Source organism: Crocodylus porosus, unplaced genomic scaffold, assembly GCF_001723895.1.
Source record: "Crocodylus porosus isolate Cpor-Errol unplaced genomic scaffold, CroPor_comp1, whole genome shotgun sequence".
In the NCBI taxonomy this organism is placed as follows: domain Eukaryota; kingdom Metazoa; phylum Chordata; order Crocodylia; family Crocodylidae; genus Crocodylus; species Crocodylus porosus.
Window position 1 is genome coordinate 81,700 of NW_017728951.1, and position 21,541 is coordinate 103,240.

A 21,541-nucleotide genomic window follows, 5' to 3' on the forward strand; every position below is an offset into this window, starting at 1 on the left:
TTTGATCATCTCTCACAAAATAGTTTGTGAAGTTCTTGCTGAAGTACTGCCATAACTATGTTTGAGGGTCACAGCCAATTCATTCCTGGATCTACCTAAAATCTAGGTTGGCTTAAATAAGTGATGAGTATCTGCCCTTGCCACCCATGTCAATGCCATATCCACCAAGCTACTGAGTCAGAATCCCTTTACTTGACATCTCAATGGCCTCATAGGTATGGTTAGGGCCTAAGAAGTTGGAGATGCACTTTCAAATCCCCTCAGGATGTTGAGGGCCTACAACCTAGTTCTCCTGTTTCTTGGGAGAGTGCTTTAACTACTAGGTTACTAGTTATAATGGGTGACATAGCTTATCATCATTGGATTTTAATTGAATTCAGGGCTGTTGGAAGGAATGTGTGCTTAGAGCATGCCTAGTGATTTGGCTCTATCTTGGTACTTGTATGCCTTCCTGATCCCAAACTGGATTGCAGTGTGCTTGAGAATGTCTCAGGTGTTCACAGTGGCATGATCGTGAGTATACATAAACTGAATTACATTCTTAATTAAGATGGATACCAGGACTGAAACCATCAAAGCTTACCTGCCACAAGACAGATTTTTTCCAGGAATTTTCATATACCTAAGAATTAATCTGCAGGATTAATATCTAAAATTAATCTGCAACATGTGAAACCTGTATCTTGTCACAAACTCCCAATTCATATTTGGTATGGAAAATACTTCATCTTCTGTGTCCAACCACAACAAATAAGTTTAGCCATAATGCTTCAGCAGCTTTTAGATGCAGTATGGTGAGAAGTGCCTGAATAAAATCTTATAATGCTTTTGAATACTCTTTAGTCAGTCGTGTATGATTTAGAGTTTATTAGCTAAGGACAGCATTTAACAAAAAAAATTAATTATTAGCAGTTAACTGGTAAATAATTGTAATAACTTTGTTATTTAGGTTTGCCTGTCAGCAGCAGAATCTGTTATAAAAGTATTAGCAAAGCCATCACAAACAACTGCTTTTCAGAATGTACAGCCAAACACTCTTAAGAAAGATAAAGGCAATAAAGATACAAAACAAGTAAGATGGAGAGGGAAGGTAACTCTGCGTGTGTGTGCATGCATCTGTGTGTAGTGTTTTTTGTTTTCTTTTTGATTTTTATGAAAAATAATTATGTCAATGGGATCAGTTCAAGTACAGAACCATAGAAACTGGTGGCACAATGCTCCTCTCCCCACCCCACTGCTTTCCCCTCTGAAAGCCCTAGGATCTTTGAAATATTTATCAGTGAGCAAATAATTCTGAATCCAGATGTTGTATTTGCTGAGGACATCAGGTTACAAGAACTTTTTAAAATGTGTTTTGTTTTCCTGCTGCTTTTCAGGTGGAATCCACCACCCCCAAAAAAGGCAAAGCTCAGAAGGATACCAAACAGGTATCTGTCTTTTGTTGCGTTTAATTAAGTGAATATTTACCGGCTAGAAATGAAAAGCTCAGTCTAAAACATTCCTTTATTATAGGCACAAGCTTCAGTTACAAAAGACAAACCTAAACAGAAGGGATCAGTCGATACCTTACCAGCAAGTGTGGAGGAATGGGCTACCTATGATTGTCCTGATGAAGTTAGAGATGCTTTTAAACAGGAAGCAAGCTCTTGTGGTATTAACCAAGATAACATTCGGGTACCTGTAAGTACACTTTTGAAAACTGCAATGCAGTCATTACTTTAAAGAACAAAAGCGGCGAACAATTTCAGACATCTCTTTTCCTGTCTATACAGTAAAGACTGTTTTTGTATAGTTTTTAGAAAGATTATTTTTCTCTAATCCCTTTTTTCTTGACTACTTGATACTCCTTCCAGGTCTTTTTCTTTGATTCTATTCTGAATTCTATAGTTAAAGTAGTATAATGGAAGAGACTTAACTTGTGTAATAAAATTACTGTGAGTGCATGTATACACACATGCACGCACAGTACTTCTCTTCCATAAGTTAAGTTGAGTTCACTTCCACAAGGCAGGATCATTCCTATCCAAACCATCCCAAACAAATGTTTGTCTAACTTTCCCTTAGAAACTTTTAATGATGGAGATACCACAACCTCAGCAGGCATTTTTGTTTTAATGTTTAACTACCCTCAAATACAGAAAATTCTTTCTGATATCCAGCCTGTATCTCCCTTGATGAAATTTAAGACCATTATTCTTTGTAGAAAAAAAGGGATTACAGAGAAATTGCGCACACACGTGTGTGTATACACAGACTTAGGTGCTATTTCAGTTTTAAAATCTGTATAAATATTAATATTATACTTGATGCATTTAGAGATTTCTGTTTAGTTTTTGTTTTTATTAACACTTTTGGCAATTGATGGAAGAATTTAATAGTTTAAAACCATAATCAGTTGTTATTGAATTTAATGTCAAATTTAATTTTAGACTTACACATTATATTTCATGGACCTTTTGGCTAAGGAGCTGCAGAAGATTTCTTGCACCCATTTGATTCTTCCCATCTTTCAGCTTGCTGAGGTTATTGCTCATGAAGTTCTGGAAAGTAAAACTCTTTCTGATCTCTATCATCTCCGGTTTGTATTGGTTATTTGCTTTTCCAAAATGGGAGAGTTATGCAGTCTTTGGGATTGGAAATCAGAATCATTCCAACTTTAAATTATAGTTTTCTTTTTTTATGGCTTTAAAGTCAGTGGTGCTCCTTATGTTAACAATTAATAGTTTAGGATAATCTGCAGGCCAGCCTTTTTGCTTGCACCAACAAAAGGACAAAATATATTAGGTAGTTATGCCTTGCATTATGTTAGCCTGCCCATGTGAAGCAAGTGTTATCTTTTAAAATCTTTCATTTTTGGTGGCCAAAATTCCATAGTGCTCACTTACTTTTCTGATCAGATTAATAATATAGTATCTGTAAATTGCTAAGTGTTAAATGTTAAAAATGTTTAATGTGCAGGAAACTGAATTTGTGTATCCAATACCATTGCCAGTTTAAAACAATATTTGTGACATTTCATAAAATAATAGCCCTTAGTATCTAGATAGAGCTTGACATTTGCAAAGCTAGTTTTTTAAAGCCCCTGAAACTGGACTGTCAGCAGTATTCTCAGAACACATGTTCACCTAATTACTCTAGTTACACTCACAATACAAGTATAAAATGGAGTTTTGAATTAGGAAACCAAAAGGCATTTCAAAGTTGTCAAGAACTATTTTAGATAGTTTAGATAGGTCGTATTGTATTATGTAAATGCAACTCTTCAGAGAAAAACAGAAATACTGTTCAGTTAATACACACATTTTGTAGTGCCACAGCATTGAAAATTATTTTTGAGACTTTTCATCCTTAGATATCTAATTTCACTTGAATATACTCTTCCAAGAATTTTATAGATTATTTAATACATTTTAAACTTTTCTTAGATAAGAATGCAAGCTTATAAACAGGAATGAATGGAAAACATTAAAAATGTACCCTATTTTAAAGTCTATTTATATCAAGAAATGTTAGGAGTTTTTTGTGATTGATAAGGAAATTTATTTTTTTGTTTTCGAAGAATTGCCCTGATATGTTCAGATATGAAGCTGAATCAGGCATCTTCATATCATGAGAAAGCAGTTGGAGAAGCATATATCAATGAAGTGGAACAAGCAATGTATGTGTTATTACAGTCAGCGTTATATATGCATCTTTATTTTCCATGGTTATAAATCAGTAATATGTAAGAAGATTTATTTTTAAAGTGCCTTTCCTATCAGCAGCTTTGCTATATTTGGGGCAGTGCACAAGTTGGTTGAGATTTGCTACATATTTAAGAACTGCCGGCATAAAAAATGTAGTATAGTAACATTTCAGGTTTAAAAGTGTTTTTAAATATATGTTTTCATTTGCTTCCCTCCCACCTTTCCAATTTAGGTGTAGACAAGAGATTGCACTGGAAAAGGAACATAATGTACCACAAAAGGAAGATGAAATAAGTGAATCATTTGAACATACCAAACCAGATGAGAGCCCCTGGAGCAACTCAGTTACAGCAAAGGAAAAGGTTATTTAATTTACTTCCACACATAGATGCTATTGAACAAAGTTTCTGTGTTTACTGGCTTTCTAGAAAGATTACAGTTTGTTGTTGGTTTCAATCAAGTCAGCTGCTTTTAAAATCAGTGTTAAACTCTGGGGGTCTTGTTTCTTGAATTCTTAGATGCTCTTTAAGATTTCTTCCATTTGATTTCTCTTGCTTGTCACCTGCATGTGAGCTGGGTTTGTCCAACATGAACAACAGATGTAGGCTGCAGCAGGATACAGCAAGAGCTGAATGTATATATGGTCATACAGTCCTGGTCTTTGCACCAGCTGACAGGAGCAGTTTCCTTTGGACTGCCCAGTGTCAGTGCTAAAGATAGAGTAGGAAGAAAAGGAGTTCCAGCCTAAACCTGCAAACACAAATTGCCTTTATGGCACCATAACATTTTTTATAGTGGTCCAGAACTTGAGCAAACAGATGTCTTAGCTCTTTGTCATGGCACAGATACCTAACTGTTGTGACAGTGATAACCCTAGTCATAATTTGTGCTACCTTTTTGCAGCCAACATTTTTTTGGTTATGGCAAACAAATGCTCTGTGGCTGCCTGCACTCTCCAGCTGCCCTAGGCAGAAGCTTTGCAGGCTTCAGGGGCTCGATCCTGCAAGACAGTCGCAGGTTGGCGTGAGACAGGATTGGGTAGTCTTCTGTAGGGGGATTCCCTGATGTGCATATCATGCTGCTGTGCCCTGGGTTGAGGTACAGTCTGCAAATGTGGAGGGTGAAACCCCTATGGATGTTTCCCTTTCTGTGTCTGTAGACATGTACTGGGGAAATTTCCTGTAGTGTCATTCTCCTAGTGTACATATACTTCCATGCCCCAATGTGGGGTACATGTCTGTTAGCATGGAGGGGGAAACCCCATGGGAGTTCCTATCTCTGCACTTGAAGGCACATGCTGTAAGAATCCCCTGCAGGCATATTCTCCTTCACCCAGAAATGGGGGGAAGGTCTGCAAGTGTGAGGTTTCTCCTGCTTGTCCATGTGTGTCAAGTCAGGGCATAGCACCTGGGGTCATTTTCCTGCAGGATCAGGCCCCAGGAGCAGCAGGGGCCCAACCCTGCAGGACAACAGCCCCAGCAACATCTGTAGACATCAGTAAAGCAGATCAGCTCTGCCACAGCATGTTGCTGTACAGCTGATCACACTTGAAAGATGCCATCTGTTTCCAACCTTGATACCATTTTTTCTTCACTTGGTTATCTGACAATTTTCTCTCCCCCTTGCAGGCAGTTCTGGAGGTTGGCACAGATTAGTTTATCTTTTTTACCTCTCCCCTACCTTACTTTAACAAGACAATATTTTTCCCTTACCTTGATTACCTTGTTGCTTTCTATTTGTTATGCTTTTATTTCTATTTCTTTTTATTTCCTTTTTATTTACAAGTATTTCCTTTTTTCCACATTACTCTCTCCCTTTGCCCTCTTCCTTCCTGTGAATTCTTCTATGTTGTGTCATTAGTAATCTCCTTAATATCATCATCCAGGTCTTCATAAAGTGTCCTTCAGACTCTGTTTTGTTGCTGACAACAAAGGTCAACTTTTTCATATGAGAGTGCCATTATTTTTGCTAGTCAGAGTTCAATTATATAGTGGCACATGTCACTGATTGGTAATGCAGATTCCTTTAGTCCAGGGGCGGGCAATTATTTCAGGCAGAGGGCCGCTTACCCAGTTTTGGCAAGCTGTCGAGGGCCTCACCATCTTGGGGCCAATTTCTCAGGGCCAGCACTGGTGGGGCCCAGAGAGGGGCACAGGCTGGCAGGGGTCTGTGGAGCCAGGCTGGGCTGTACCAGCAGGGAAAGGAGGGAGCTGGCCCAGCTCCACAGAGCCCCTGCCAGCCGGCACCCTGTACCCCTGCCACCGGCACTGGCCTCATGCACCTGCTCACTCCCAGTGCCCCACAACCCCGCGATACAAGCGGGGGCAAGAGTTCAGCCCCGACCCCCTGCTCCCCAGCAAAAATGAGCTGGTGCTTAGCGTGGGAGAAAAGGGGTCCCTCCCCTACCCCATGGCCAGTGGTCCCTGCTGCAGCTGCTCACAGCTCGTGCAGGGCTATCCCAATCAGGCACAGGCAGCCCCATGTGGGCTGCGAGCAATTGCAGCGGGGGGTGCCGGCACGGGGCGGGTGCGGGGCTGCTTTTTCCCGCACTCAGCAACAGCTTGTAACCTGCCCCGACTGCCAGCCTGGCCCCACACTGGCTCTGGGCTCAACTGTCGGGGCTGTGCTGTGGCAGCAGTGGCTGCAGCCACTGCAGCCCCCCCCCACTTGCTGCACCAGGCAGTGTTTGCCACCACTGCCTCTAGGTTGCCCAGCATGCAAGCTCCGGGCAAGCGACACCAGAAAACACTTCCCAGCATGGCAAGCGGGGGTACCACAGCTGCTGCCACCTTCATGCACAGCCATGACGAGCGAGCCCTGGCAGAGGACCCAGGCTGGCTGCGGAGGTGGGTGACAAGCTGTTGCTAAGCGTGGGAAAAAGCTGCCCCTTGCCTGGCCCATGGCCGGCGCCCCTCATTGCAGCCACTCGCAGCCCGTGTGGGGCTGCCTGTGCCTACTCAGGACAGCCCCGCATGGGCTGTGAGCGGCTGCAGCTGGGAGCGCCAGCCACGGGCAGGGGAGGGGCCGCTTTTCCCTGGGCTCCATCCTTGCCTGGGGTCCTCCCCTGCCCTTGCCCCACCCCTTACCTGAGTTTCCAGCGCAGTGCAACCACATGGTCCTTGCTGGGGCTTCTGGCTGGGGGGGTGGGCCCTGCTATTGCAGGAGCCCACCAGGCTTCCCCTGGGTCCTACTGCCCCTGGTTCCTGTCGTTTTTGACAGGAACCAAAGACACATTAATATTAATTTTCTAAATTTTTTAGGGGCCTCGCAGGCCAGATAGAATGGCCTCACGGGCCACATGTGGCCCACAGACTGTATTTTGCCCACCCCTGCTTTAGTCCTTCATGAAGTTTAGATCTCACCATTAGCATGTTTTCTCCTAGAGCTTAACTTAATTTTTGTATTATAAAACAGGAGATACAATATTAGATTTAACAAATAAGATTTTCAATTTTAATTTGAAACAGTCTAGTTTTATAAAATAAAGTGGTAATTTGAAGATACTTTATTACTTTTCAGATTTTAAAGGTAAATGCGTCAACTGGAAAAGGCCTGAGTGGACTTTCTTTTCCATACCTCTGGATTGACAAAGCTGAAGTTCTCATTCAACTGGGCTTGTATCAGCCAGCAAGGCTGCTGCTTGCAGAGGCACACAGAGCAACTCAGGTATATCAGAAGTAGCTCAAACCTATCAAGCAACATTTAGCAAATCTAAAGAAAAATGTTCAGCATGGCAGAATTATTACTAATGGTAATGATAGTCAATCTGCAAAAATTTGTATACATATTTCCCTTTTTGGGTTTAAACTTGTATTAACCAGACCCAAAACCATTATTAAACTGAGAAAGTAAAAACAAATCTTGCAAAAATATTGTAGGCAATGGTTGATCTTCTGCATCATGGTGTATATACAAGAGGTCTAGTTAGGTCCTGGTTGAATCAGCTTGTGGCTGACAAGCCCAATTCAAGAGCAGCACAGTTACAATTTTCACAGAACCGTATGTTATCTGAGTTGGAGTCCAAGTTTGCAGCATGCTGCTTTCTTCTTTTGCACACTCCTCTCAGCTTTCTACATTGATGTTGAATTACTTCATATCATGGAGGGCAACCCTGCTTTCTAGAGATGTCTCAAATCTCAATATACAAAATATTCTTGGAGATATGGCCTTTTCCCATTCTCCTGACATGGTCTTTTTATTGCAACCTTCTCTTCTTTATAGTGGTTTCTAAGTGTGTTTGGTATTCTGTCGTCCTACTTTATTTTCAGAATCTTAAGCAGATGTGGAAGCTGTTCAGTCTCTTGATGTGCCTAGCATACGTAGTGCACATTTCTGAACCATAAATTGGGGATAACAGCACACAAGTCTCGTACATTCACGTCTTCACCTTAGCTGATAGTTTGCTGTTATTCCAAGAATATTGAAGTTATTTTTAAAACACTGTAAGAAACCTAAGACCCCTGGCAGATGTTCATATAAAAGGCACTGTGGGATCCCAACAACAATCATGGCATGCTAGAAGGTCACAGCAGGAAGCTCATTTGTGGGATCAGGGATCAGATCCCAATCATGCCATATTACTAGTGCAGGGGGAGCCTGTGATCAGGATCCCAGGCTCCCCTTGCACTAGCAAGTAGCAAACCAGTCAGATGATCTTCATAGGTCAAGAGCTCCAATATACCCCCAGGACTGGGAGCACCGATCAGCTGCTGTTTGATCAGCAGCTGCAGCTCTGTCTCTGGGGAGCAGTGGAGACAAGGTCTCTGATGCTCCCCAGAGTCTGGGAGCACAGAGCTGCCCTTTACTCCGATACATGTCTTAAGCAGGGAGTCCTGATCAGCTGCCGCTCTGGGGGACAGTGGAGCTGTTGTGCCAAATTTAGTTAAGGGGTGGGGTGAACAGAAATGAAATGATTGGTCAGACTATTCCAGTCTTAAATCCTAATTTATTGAACACATAAGCAGCACCATTTTTTTTTTTAAAACAAGGCTTCAAATGCAGCATTTAACCTTTAAGCAAGCCCTAACAGTCCATATAGGTGTCCTTACATAAGCCTTCTGTTGGATACAGTGAATTCAGCTGACTAGGCATTTGTCACTGCACCAGGATTTGCCCGAGTCATCATCATCATCTTGGCTTCAAGTTTCTCTAAATTTGTGATGCCTTTGTTTGCATTTTAGGCTGTTTCTTACAGTGTTAAGCAGCTTTTATGGTGCTTGACATTCAAGTCCTGTGTTCTGTGCGGTTTCTTAAGTTAAGTTTTGACTGCTGTGGTACAGTTTCATTTCACTATTTGTCCAGTTGCCCTTTTCTGCTCATGTGCTTTCTTTGTGGTTAGTTGCATACCTTTTAGCTCTTCAGTTTTGCAACACTTGTGTTTAGCCATCTCTGTGTGTGTGTGTGTGTGTGTGTGTGTGCGTGCGTGCTCACGTGTATACATATATACATATATAATGTTGTTGTTGTTGTTTAAGCTATATTCCTTTTGCACAAATATCCACCAATTATATTTTACAATGGTCATCTGTTTTCCTGCTGTTTTAGACTATTAAACACAACTTCTTTAACTTTCTTCTGACATGGGTTACAAAAAGGTTACCTTACACTGTGACCCACTGCTCTGCTTCATTCCGTTAATTGTATCAAAGCACAAAATGGCATTGGTTATGCTAAGTATTTTGCTAAAGCAGATTTCAGGCCTACAGAGATAAGTCAAATGAGATACTCCTAGCCTTGGGCATGTACCAGCAGGGGTAGATCCAGGATTTGAAAAATGGAGATACAGGAGTAGCAATCCTGTGTTGCAGGAGTTGCTGCAACCCCAACTCCCAACCTCTTCTCACCCCCCTCCACCCACTAATGTGGGTGGACTACACCATGGAAACCACCAGGGAAATTTTTTCAAGTCCTCAAAGCAGATAAGAATCCCCACCCTTACCTCCTTGCTGAGAAGCATTTCCCATCCACCCCTTCTCCCACCTGCCACTGCTGCTTTCCCCTGTCCTGTCGTTCAGAGCCTCTCCTGCCTGCTCCAGCTGGGCTGCACAGGGACTGGGCTTAAGTGGAAACAGTGATGGCAGCAGCAGTGACAGGTAAGAATGGGTTCCCCTGGCAGCAGGTACAGGGAGGGGGACCCCCCACCACCACCCAAGTGCATGTGTTTTTATCCTCATTTTATCTTGTCATTAATTGCATTAACGTGTGGGCAGATTACTACTTAAGACATGATCAGTGGCAATGCATAGGGGATGCACGGGGGCCCACATGCACCCCTCAAGAGTGCTGGTGTATCCCCTGACAGGCTGCACTCCCCACTTAGACAATGGGTGGAGGGGGCAAGTGGGAGTGCTGGTCCTGCCCTGCGAGTGCCAGCTGGGAAATGGGAGCACTGCAGCTGCTTCCAGGAGCGCCATGGCCACTTCCAGGAGCACTGCAGCCACTTCCCGGTCAGCGAGTTTGGCGCAGGAGATCTGCTGACTGGTTGCTGGTGGGGCGTGTGCCCCTCCTGACTAAGGTGGCACCAGTAACCCATGGATGTGATTAACTGACTAATTACATTTTAAATGCAACATCCACCAAGATTGAGGCTGAACTGAAAAGAAGTTTAAGATTTAAGGCTGCCTGCAGATGTGGGAGGGAAAAAATGGCACTTCACTTTACTTAGTATGCTCCATGCTGAACCCAGTGAGTGCCCAGAAGAGGCAGCACGTTAGTTGCACCTGGCTTTCCCAATGTCTGTAGAGATCAGGTGCTTTAGTAGGGATTTTTGGTGCTTTTATCTAATAGCTGATTAACTCAACTTTAGATTAAAGCACCAAAAAGCCCTGCTGAAGCACACGATCTGTACAGACACTATAGAACCAGGTCAAATCAACATACTGCTGCTTCCAGTACAGCCCTTCTTTTCCCCTCCATGTCTGTCAGTGCCCTTAAAGTAGCACAAACCACTTTACTGCTGACCCTGCATTGATAGGCTAGGAAGTAATATGAACACTAAAAAGTAAATTCAGCCTGCAGATACATGCAGAAACTCCCACAGATTTCATGTTTCATTCTAAGAATATAACTCAAAGGATAAGTCTGCATATCACAATGTAGTGCAATGCAGATAAACTTGGGACAGCTGAGAGAATACTGAAAACAGCATAATGCAGCACACTGCCTTAACTGTATACCTTGCTTCTCAGTATGGTTTAGTTGTACAGACACAGCTGTATTACTTTTCATATCCATGTTAACTTATTCAGACCTAGCTAATACTTTGTATAAGACTGCATTGTGCTTTGTAGATGCATCCTAACCATTAATAGAAAAAGGTAAGATCTCTTAATTATATTTGAAATACTCTTTTCTTCCCCCCTAGGAGCTGAATGATGGTTGTGCTGTGTCAAGGTGCTTATATCTACTTGCTGTACTGGCTAACCTAGAAAAAAACTATGGGCAAGCAAAAGCACTGCTTGAGAAAGCACAGACCATAGGAGGAAAGGAATGGTTTTGGTACAGTAGCACTCTGAGTCTCATAGAGGCAGTTCTAGGGAAAGATGAAGAAGAAAAAGAGAAAGTGGTAAGAAAATAACACAGCTGTTATTCACTTGCCTGAGATAGTGTATAGCTTTTAATTATGTAAGAATTGTGCTATGTAACCTTTTAACTTATGCACTAAAAATAACATATTTCAAATATAATGTTGTTCTTATTCTCTCCCCATCCTCAACACAAATTCCCAGACATTTACAGACAAGTGGTGTTTTGATGGTTTAACATCAAATAAAGCTCATTGCTTAGCATAGCTGTATGTTGTAAGTGTTATACTTTTTCTAATTACATAACAACAATTATCATTAGCACACATAAGTGAAATCCAGTGATCTGATTTGCCAGATTAGAATGCTTGTGGTTTGGTCAGAAAGAGAAAGGAAAAGAGAGAGCAGGAGGGAATAAGTAAAGCGATGCTATTTGATAAGTATATATAAAGCACTAACACCACCTGTGAACTATGGTTTGACAAACTATTTTTATGCATCCTTTGTCAAAGTAAAACAAGTTGCATTGCAATTTTACATGACTGTTTTCTCTTCCATGTGATGTACATGCCTAATTCGTATTAACATGAATAGAAATTCACCTTTGCACCAAATGGAAATTGTATTCCTAATTCTCATTTTTCAAAGAGGTAATTGTTTTTGAGTCAGAAAGATTTTTTTATTCCTACAGTAGTTATAAAAAAATCCATTGACTATATAACCCTTAAGATGTGAGCTAACATTTCACAAATTTCAGTACCATTATAGAAGTTACATAAGTTTCTGATTGCACAGGTTTAAAAGGTAATATTCTAAATAAAAGGGGGGGTTTTGTCTCATGGAAGCTTAGAAAAATATAATCTTTTCTCTGATGAAGACCTCATCACACTTTTGATATGCCTATTTATTTATGAAGTGATTAAAGACTTGTTTTAAAGACAACAATAGTTTTGTAATTTGTTTTGCAAATAACTTTTATCAAAGTACAGACTGCTATGTTTTAGCACTTCTGATTGTATAAAATTAGGTCTTCTACCTTATATTTGTATTTAAACTGGTTTTCAAATATGACACTACCAGTAGAGAGATACTGGCAAATCCTCCCTAGTGGAGGTACAGCTTTGAGCACAAAAGAATGTCTTTGCTGCTTCTATACTGACAAAAGAATGTTTTTAATGATATAACTATGTGTACATACAGTTGCTTTAGTTACATCCAGTAGTGCCATAACTTTTTCATTTTCCTAACCAGTATAACTGTTGGCAAAACGTAATGACATCTGCACTAGGGCCTTTTTTCCACAGTTTTTTTTGCCAGTCAGAGATCGTACCTCGTTACATTCCCGATCAACGTAGGTATATCAGCAAAAATCTGTAGTGCACACCTGGCCTAACTTTGGAATAATGAGGAAACTCAAGCAGAGGAATTTGACTAGAGTCGAGCCCAAAGTGAACCTGTGTAGAACTATTAAATGAGATTGTGCTGTTTAGAGTGTATGAAAATTATTCAAGAAATGATTCAAGAAAAACTTGATAAACTCAAAAATTTTAGGAGAATATAATAAAGATTTTCTGTGCAAGTGGACAATCTAAAATAATATTTAAAATTATTTAGAAATAAAAAGACAGTTCTAATAATTATGGTATTATTTGCAGATTTGCAGAATTTTGCAAAAAAACGTAAATGTGTTCAGATCCATATTAGTGGAGAGACCTAACAGAGAGTCTGAACTGGGTTTTATGATTACCGCCCTGGAAGCAAGGTAAATTTTTGTCTAGTAAAATGTTTGTGCTATGTTTGTAGTATTGACATTTTCTATGGTATGAGTTATGTTGCTTTTCAAGGAGAAAAGCATTAGTTAGTTTAGATATTAAAACATTTTTCTGGCCATTCTGAAAATGTTTCAAGTCTTTATATACAATTTCATATATCTGTCACATTTTTGCCCACCACCTGCATGTCTGTTGCATCCTTCTGAAAAACCTCAGAAACACTTCTCTCTGTTTACATTTTTATAAAGGTTGGTTAAGATATCTGGGACAGTCTGAATCCTGCCACCCATTCCCATGGCCTAATCAATGAGCCTGTTTGCTATTACTGATTTTGGCATTTAAATTGCAATAAGGTTATGGATTTTTTAATGGAGGTCACCGGGTAGTTTATGTGCCACAAAATATTGTGTCGGCTGTATAACATTAAGATCACGAGACCCACGTTCTAAAATATTTCCTATTGAGGAACTTTATTCAGTCCCCATCAAGTTAGAGAATAGATTTTTCCTGTGCAGCTAAATTTTCTAATTCAGCTGGCACATCTACATGAGACGCTACTGCACTGGGTGCTAACTGTGCAGCGATGATACTGCATAGTAGCATCAGGGGAAAAAAACCTGCAGCAATGGTACTGTGCAGTAACGGGAGTTACTGTGCAGTCTACCACTCATGTAGATGCAGCCAGTCTGTACTTGTAATGAAGGTCTGAGAGCTTAGTTTAAATATGCTGATTTCTCACTGGGGAGCAAACAGCAGCATAAGATGTGAGCTTGACTGTTGTCATCTCTCAGATTCTCCCTTGCTATTTAAACATTCATGGAGAATCTGGCCCAGAAATTTGGGGTCAGAAATAATTCATATCCCTAGAAAAATTATAGGTTATTCCTTTAATTATTCCTCAGTTATTCAACCCGGTTTTAATTTGTGATGTTCTACATATGTTTAAGTGTTTTATCCTTAAGTAAATTATTTTAATATTGTTTCTGTTTATTAGTTCTTCTTTCTTATTTTTGTGTATTATATATATAGCCAAGTTAAGTGACTCTTATCTTCCTATATGGTTTTCCCTGTGCAGCTGAGATCTGCTTTGTCTGAACTGACGGTAGTAATATTCAAGTCAGACATTTTGAAAGCCTTCTTCTCAACATTATAATCCAAAGGCATGTCTACAATGCAGACTGCTCTGGAAGGTTGCTATAACATGAACTAGCTATAAGTGAGTTGTCTAATCTACTGGGAGATGTTTCACTGCAGTATCAGGGTAAATTACCCCAAAGAACAGGGTAAATTAGACACAGGGTTCTGTATTTCCATGGCTAGACTTCTTCCAGTAGTAGACCTCACTTACTTAAAGATAACTCAGTTGCCTGCACTAACTGCAATGTCAATAACTATGAGTTGTCTGAATTAGAGTAATCCAGGAAGCCATTCTTGTTTTAAACACTAAATTTGTTGGAAGTGAAATACAAAATCATTTTACAGTGTGTTATACCTCTTACATCATATTATTTGGAAGGATTTACATTATAGACAGTGAAATGTGTGTGTTGGGGAAGAGAAGTGAGAGGGAAAGGATGCACACCATTTTCTTGCAAAACTGTATAATTTTGGGATTAAAGAGGGAAGAGTAAAGAACCTATTAAAGAGGACTTTCTTTTACTTTGGTGTTATTTTTTAGCTTATGTTAATATCATTTTAAAAAAATTAAGTGATATCTCCCTTCAGGTCAGTTACAAATTATGTTACAGAAAATAGAAAAGGGAACATATAGCAATATAATACAGTCAATATCAGCACAAATATTGGGATAATACTTGAGCTGTTTTTCGGAACTCTTACCCCAGTGTTAACCTGGATTCCTGTTTTCCATAGGAAAACAATTATTCAAATAAATTTTGCCCAAGATTCCATGAAAATGAATGCCGAGTCTTCTCAGTTAACAAGTATACTACAATTGTATGAAAAATTAATTCAAGTTGAGGATGACTTCCGTCGTTATGGGTATAAAGACCACAGTGCTGAAATCCTACAAGAACGTGCAAATATTCACAGGTAAACCTATACATTTGCTGGCAAATTTTGTTACATCTTCCTTAAGCCACACTGTGTGTGATTTAGGTTTAGATTTTAGGTATGAAAAGTGAGGGGGGGTAATAATATAATCTATTTTATATCCTGATTTGGGGGGCCACATTCTCACTATTGATGGAACCACCAATGCACCAAAGTGAAGGAGTTATTGCTTCTTTGCATGTGCATCTGCTCTCACAAGTTTTATGGTAAGCTGCACTAACTTTGAAACTGAACACCAAGATCTCCAAAATATCTACTGTCTTCCCCACTCCTAGGATAAGTTAGTAGCTGAAACATCCCTTAGTAAGAGTTTTATAGTTTCATTGTTGTTAGGGGCTGGAAGGGACCTTACATATCATTGGGTCCAGCCCCCCTGCACTTGGGCAGGAAAAACTGCTGCGATCAGATGACCCCGGCAAGATGGGTGTAAAGATACTTTTAGAACACCGCCTGGGTGGGTGACTGTACCACCTCTGGGCAGGGCCTGTTCCTAACCCTCAGTACTCGACTTATAAAGTTTTTCCTTATGTCTAGCCTGAAGCAATCCTCAATCAGCTTGTGCCCATTATTTCTTATCCTCCCCTAGGGGGCCTTGGTGAACAGCTGTTCCCCCAGACCCTGATATATGCCCTTGATGTACTTATAGGCTGCCACCAAGTCTCCTCTGACTCTGCTCTTCTCCAGGATGAACAGTGCCAAGTCTTTCAGCCTCTCCTCATATTACCTGGGCTCTAGGCCTCTAATCTTTTGAATTCTCTCGATTTTTCTCCACATCTTTCCTGAAGTGTGGTGCCCAGAACTGGCTGCAGAACTCCAGCTGTGGTCTCACCAGGGCTGAATAGAGTGGGAGGATGACATCCTTAGCCTTGCTTGAGATGTAACCTGATCATAGAAGGACATGAGGTTCGTCTGGCATGACTTGCCCATAATGAAGCCTGTACCATGTTAAGGTACAGGACATAGATTCACAGATTGACAGAAGTTTAGGGCTTCTGAACCTTGTGAGATCACTGGGTCAAGCCCTCCTGCTCTAGGCAGGAAGGACTGCTGGGGTAAAATAACCCCACCAAGGTGTGCATCCAGTCTCCTTTTGAAAATCTCCAGGGTAGATGCCTGCCCCACCTCCACTGGGAGTCTATTCGAGAGTCAGGTCACACAAACCATAAAACAGTTTTCCTTATATCCAGTCTGAAACCTAGGAGTTTCTGAATGTTGCTCCTGGTTTTCCCCTGGGACCCTTTGGTGAATAGTTGTTCACCAAGCCCCTGATGCCCACCCCAATCTATTTATAAGCTGCCACCAAATTCCCTCAAAGTCTTCTCTTTTCTAGGATGAACAGTCCCATATCTGTTAGCCTTTCCTTGTATGGCTTGCTGTTCAGGCCTCTGATCATACGAGTGGCTCTTGTTTGGATTCTCTCAAGCTTCTCCACATCCTTCTTGAAGTGTGGCGCCCAGAACTAGATGCAGTACTCCAGCTACAGCCTCACCAGTGCTGAGTAGAGTGGGAGGATAACTTCCTCAGTTTTGCTTGAGATGCATTGGTTGATGCATGCCAGTGTATTGTTTGCTCTGCTAACTGTAGCATTGTGCTGGCGGCTCATATTCATTTTTCGGATGTGGTGCTAGCTAGCTTAGCACCACCAAACCTCTAAGTTTGTTACGGATTTTTCCTCCCCAGATGGAGCACTTTACACTTCAGTGTCGAACAGCATCTGATTCTGGTCCGCCCACCTAACGTGTCTAAGTCCACCTGGATTGTTAGCCTACCCTGATGCATGGCCATGCTTAGTGTCATTGGCAAACGTTGTCAGTGTACTTTTCACCCCACCTCCAGATCATTGATAAAAAGGTTGAAAAGCACTGATCCAAGTACCAAACCCTGGGGGACCCTACTGGCTACTTTCCACCAGGTTGATAAAGATCCGTCTGTTAGTATTCCCTGGGTCCGACCCCGCACCCATTTCCCCACCTATCTGACTCTTGAATTGTTGAGTCCATAGTCTGCTAATTTTACCTTGAGAGCCTCATGTGACACCAAGTCCAAGGCCTTCCTGAAGTCCAAGTAAATGATGTTGACCTCATCTCCTTTATCCAGGTGGTGTGTAAAATGGTTGTTGAAGGGGGATGAGGTTAGACATGACCTACCCATGACAAAACCATGTTGGCTGTCATTCAGAATTTTGCCTTCTACTGGTTTACTGCATATGGACTCCTTGAGAAATTTTTAGAGGATTTTTCCTGGAATTGAAGTCAGGATGATCGGCCTGTAATTCCCTGGGTCCTCTCTCCTCCTCTTATTGAAGATGGGCCCAACATTTGCCCTCTTCCAGTCTTCTGGGACCTCTCCTATGTGCTGTGAATTTTCAAAGAGGTTTGCCAAGTGTCCTGCGATGACTTCAGCTAGTTCGTTCTGCACTCTCCAATGGAGTTCATTCAGTCCTGCTGACATCTAGGTATCCAGCCTCTCTAGCTGTTCTTTCACCAGCTCTACATTGACTGTTGTTACTGTGACTATTCTGTGTCATATTTGCATTTAGTAGGTTACCACTCTTAGACTGGCAGCATACAGATGTAAAGTACTCGTTCAGGAGTTCAGTTTTCTCCTTGGTGTCCAGATGCGTTGAACAGTGGTCCCATGTTTCCACTGGTTTTTCTTCTGTTACCTATGTACCTATAGATGGTCTTCTTATTGTCCTTGATTTCAGTTGCATGTTTAATGAAAATTGTTGGAACAATTCACTACAGGCTGTTATAGGTAGCACCTGCAAAAACATAGTGTGCTCTGACTTTGAACCCTTCCTGCACACTGTATGCCAGAGGTCAGCAACATTTTGGGGCAGAGTACCCAAAATGCCTGCAACCTTGAATTGTAAGATGTCAGAGTGCTAGGGGGCTGATATTTGTGGCAGCACAGCCCCGGCCCCTTGCTCGCCATTTGCCCTGAGATGTGCATGCCAAGCAAAATGCCTTTGCGTGCTATACTCTGGTTCTCGTGCCAGGGGTTGCTTACCCCTGCTCTATGCAGAGGCCAAGGGAAGATCCAGTTATGCTAGCCATGTGTTGCTGGGGAATCTCCCACAAAAGTGGAGATTCCAGATATCTGTTGAGAACAACTTTAAGTGCTCCTTGCATTATGTGAGTGCCAAAGAAAGTTCAACTGGTCCAGGAGCTGAGCTTTGAAACTTTAATGTGTAAATACAGTAAAAGCTGTGTTAACCAGAATTTCGAATATCCCCCAATACAAATTCTCACTTTAGCAACTGGATTCTTTGCCGAGTCTGTCCGACATGCACATCAAGTATTTCTGTTGTTTACATTAGTTAGTGACGCTGCTGATAAGAGGAGGTGCTGGGAGATTGCGGGGTGGGGAAAGGGACCTGCGCAGGGCGGGGTGGGGCAGGGTGGGGTGTGCTGCCACTGTGGGCTGGGGCTGGTGTAACTCAGATAACCGGAATTTCTATATAACCAGCACCACCCACCCCTTACCCCACTCATGCCAGATAACAAAGTTTTTACTGTACTTAGGTTTTTTGTCAGCGCGTTTAGAAATACAAACAATCAAAACAGGTTTTCCATAAAGCATGTTCAAAATTTGTAACACCATAAAAATCAATCATTTTTTGTACTTGTATCCTCATGTAAGACTCTGATTTTTTCTTTTTAAAGGTTGATTGCAAAATACACAAGAGATGAAGAAGAAAAACATCATCACTATCTAGATGCCTACACATTAACTCAGAGAGCAGTGTCTGAAACAGAGGAACTATTTCATAATGTTTGTAGCTTACTTTCTGTTCAGGAGGTACATGACATTTGATATGTATCCAAAAATATACTTTTCAGATTAGTGATTTGCCTATATAGGCAGAATTGAGATTTAGGCTCACTTTGGTAATCCAGCATATTGTTAAGAACAGTCGTATACTCTTATGTCAGGTTCTTCTAAAAGGTACAGTTCAACATTCTGTTCTTTAACTTTTGGGCATGTGAATCCCATTCATAGTGCACCTGAGCTCTCTCTGTGTTTTTTTGGAATGTTCTTACCAATAATGCTTATTAGTGGTTACGCATAAAGGGAGAACGACTTCAACTTCCACTTTGTTCCTGCTGACAAACCCTTGGCAAAGAGCCAAACAGTCTCCTGTCTACTCTGTTCTCTTAGTTAGAAATGTTGTTACTTTTATAGTCTTTACAGTAACTGCAAGTGTTAGATTTAGGTTCAGAATTGCCTTTAGCAGTTGAAAAAAAATATACAGTTTATCATTTTAGTATATTGCAGTTAGTTAACTTGGAAGAGCTGATAGTAGTATTCCACTTCATGACAGAGTTGAGGTCCCTGTATTTCTTGAGGAAGTGTCATTCCTATAAATTATAGATAAATTGTATCATTCTGTTATTTTCATTGCTTTTATCTCTCTCCAAATAGGTAACTTTAAAATCCTTTATGAAATGCAGAGAGAAGTCTAGGGAGTCTAGAATACACTAGAGCTTTACCTCTTTCTGTGAGGGAGTGTCAGATTTCAGTTCAGAAACAGAAAGCCTCGTACTTATTCTTCATCCAGGCATTGGCTAAATAGAAAAGTTGTTCAGTCTAGGCTTTGGTAAATAATGTAGCTGGGTTTGTGCTAAAGCTCCATTACACTTCATTTAGCAATCATTTCAGCTTGTCATCTTCCTGTGCAGGGCTCCTTGTGGTTCTCCCCTCAGCTGATAGAAAATCACCAGGCTCTAGAATTGCTTACTTTTTCTGTTTTCCGATATTTCAGATAAAAAATATCAGTATTCCATTAATGAGACGACTTGCTAACATGAAGCTAAGACTTGTGGAAATAATTTTGGATATTCTTCATCTTGTGAATACAGAAAAAAAGCTGAAAGAACTGAGAGAGGGATCACTTACTAAAATTGTTGAAGAATTTGTTAGGTTAACACCTCATAGTGCCTCTGTGGAACAGGTAAGTTTCTTCCTATGATTATATTCTACTAAAGAAAACATCTAGAAAAGAGCAGTCCAGCCTGTAATTGGCTAGGGGCCATAGGATGTGCCAGCTGCACCCATGCATGCCAGGTACACCTGAAGCCATGCACTGCATGGGCACGCCCCTTCCCTCTCCCCGCAACTGTACTGTATTCCACAGGCCATGAGTAGGACAGTCATGGTTTAAAGGAAACTCCTCTGCAGTTTCCTCTTGTTTAATAAAAACTAAAGAGAAGAAGGGTCAACAGACCTTTTATTTGACTATTGGAATATTTAAGTCTAAGCTTATACCAGCTGCTTGTAACATTGACCATTTTTTGTCTTGTGGAGACATGCCTTTTGGGCACAAAGACTACAGATCATTCTCAGGAGCAGGAACTGGAAGAAACTGTTCTGTATCTTCATATTGAACTATACATTCACTATTAAATGGTACTCTCTTCTCCACATATGCACATTGTACTTCATTTCCCATCTTATTCTTTTATCAAAAGCTCCTACTGTCTTCTGTCAATTTTCATAAGTATGGCATCACTGGGTGCCCAGTTCACCATGCATTGTAATTACTACGTTGAGTTGAGAGAACTAAGATCTAAAAGCATCAAATATTTCAGCTGAGTTCCCTGATGTTATAAATAGGCATAATTCTATTTAAGTCTGGATCTGCACTGATTTAACACTTCAGAATCTGGACCGTCGTTGCTAGCCCAGTTAGTGAGAGTATGAAGTAAACCCAGTCCACAAACATTCCATTGAGACTTGTTTCAGAATGTGATGATAAACTAATAGCTGGAAGCAGAAGCAGGACAAATTTAGACTTGAATGAGGTGCAAATTCAATGGGGCGAATTGGGGACATTAGTCTACTCGCAAGAAAAGAGGGAAACGCTACATTTTCTCTTAAGAGTCAGTGAAAGAAGTAAGCTTCCTTGGCTTACCATTTCATTTATAAGAGCATGCACTTGAGCACTTACATGGAACAGTTGATGTATCTTAATTCCCTGCCCACATTGACTTTGCAGTAAATTGTTTGTTTTCCAATTATCTTATTCAGAGCAACTTAGCTAGGATTGTAGTGAATTCTGTCACTTAATCTAGGACAGGGACACTCAGCCCCCCATACTGTATTTGGCACTAGGGCAGTTCAGGTCTCAGTCCTGATGCACAGGGTCTGGGCAGGACTAACCCAGGACCTGATCCCAGAGCGTGGGGGCAGCATGAGGCCTGATCCAATCTGTGGAGTGGCTGTGCCCTATTTATCTGGCCCACAGGGTCAAAACCATGAGCACCCCAACCTAGGACATTTTTCTACCATATACATTATAGTTTAACCCAGGAGTGGTCAATTATTCGGACCCAAGGGCCACATAGAAAGTTTTGATGAGCTACCACAGGCCAGGTCACCCCCCTCCTCCCCTGCATGCAACAACTCACCAAAACTCCCTATGGTGCTTTGGGCAGGTGGGGAGCAGTGTTTGGGAGCAGGACAGGTCTGAAGGCCAGGATCT

At 41.2% G+C, this 21,541-nt stretch overlaps 1 protein-coding gene across 5 annotated transcripts in view; it reads left to right on the plus strand.

Annotated features, from left to right (window-relative positions):
* Window positions 1-21,541, plus strand: part of CFAP46 (cilia and flagella associated protein 46) — a 146,096-nt gene that overhangs the window by 78,493 nt on the left and 46,062 nt on the right. For 3 of the 5 annotated variants that reach the window (XM_019556104.1, XM_019556108.1, XM_019556105.1), the window contains exons 27-38: window positions 950-1,072; window positions 1,377-1,427; window positions 1,513-1,680; window positions 2,430-2,578; window positions 3,560-3,658; window positions 3,919-4,048; window positions 7,206-7,352; window positions 11,050-11,250; window positions 12,865-12,971; window positions 14,854-15,033; window positions 18,723-18,858; window positions 19,823-20,011. In XM_019556104.1, coding sequence (XP_019411649.1) covers window positions 950-1,072; window positions 1,377-1,427; window positions 1,513-1,680; window positions 2,430-2,578; window positions 3,560-3,658; window positions 3,919-4,048; window positions 7,206-7,352; window positions 11,050-11,250; window positions 12,865-12,971; window positions 14,854-15,033; window positions 18,723-18,858; window positions 19,823-20,011 — 1,680 coding nt within the window. The remainder of the gene's footprint in view (window positions 1-949; window positions 1,073-1,376; window positions 1,428-1,512; window positions 1,681-2,429; window positions 2,579-3,559; window positions 3,659-3,918; window positions 4,049-7,205; window positions 7,353-11,049; window positions 11,251-12,864; window positions 12,972-14,853; window positions 15,034-18,722; window positions 18,859-19,822; window positions 20,012-21,541) is intronic. The other 2 variants (XM_019556106.1, XM_019556107.1) reach the window with 2 other exon arrangements.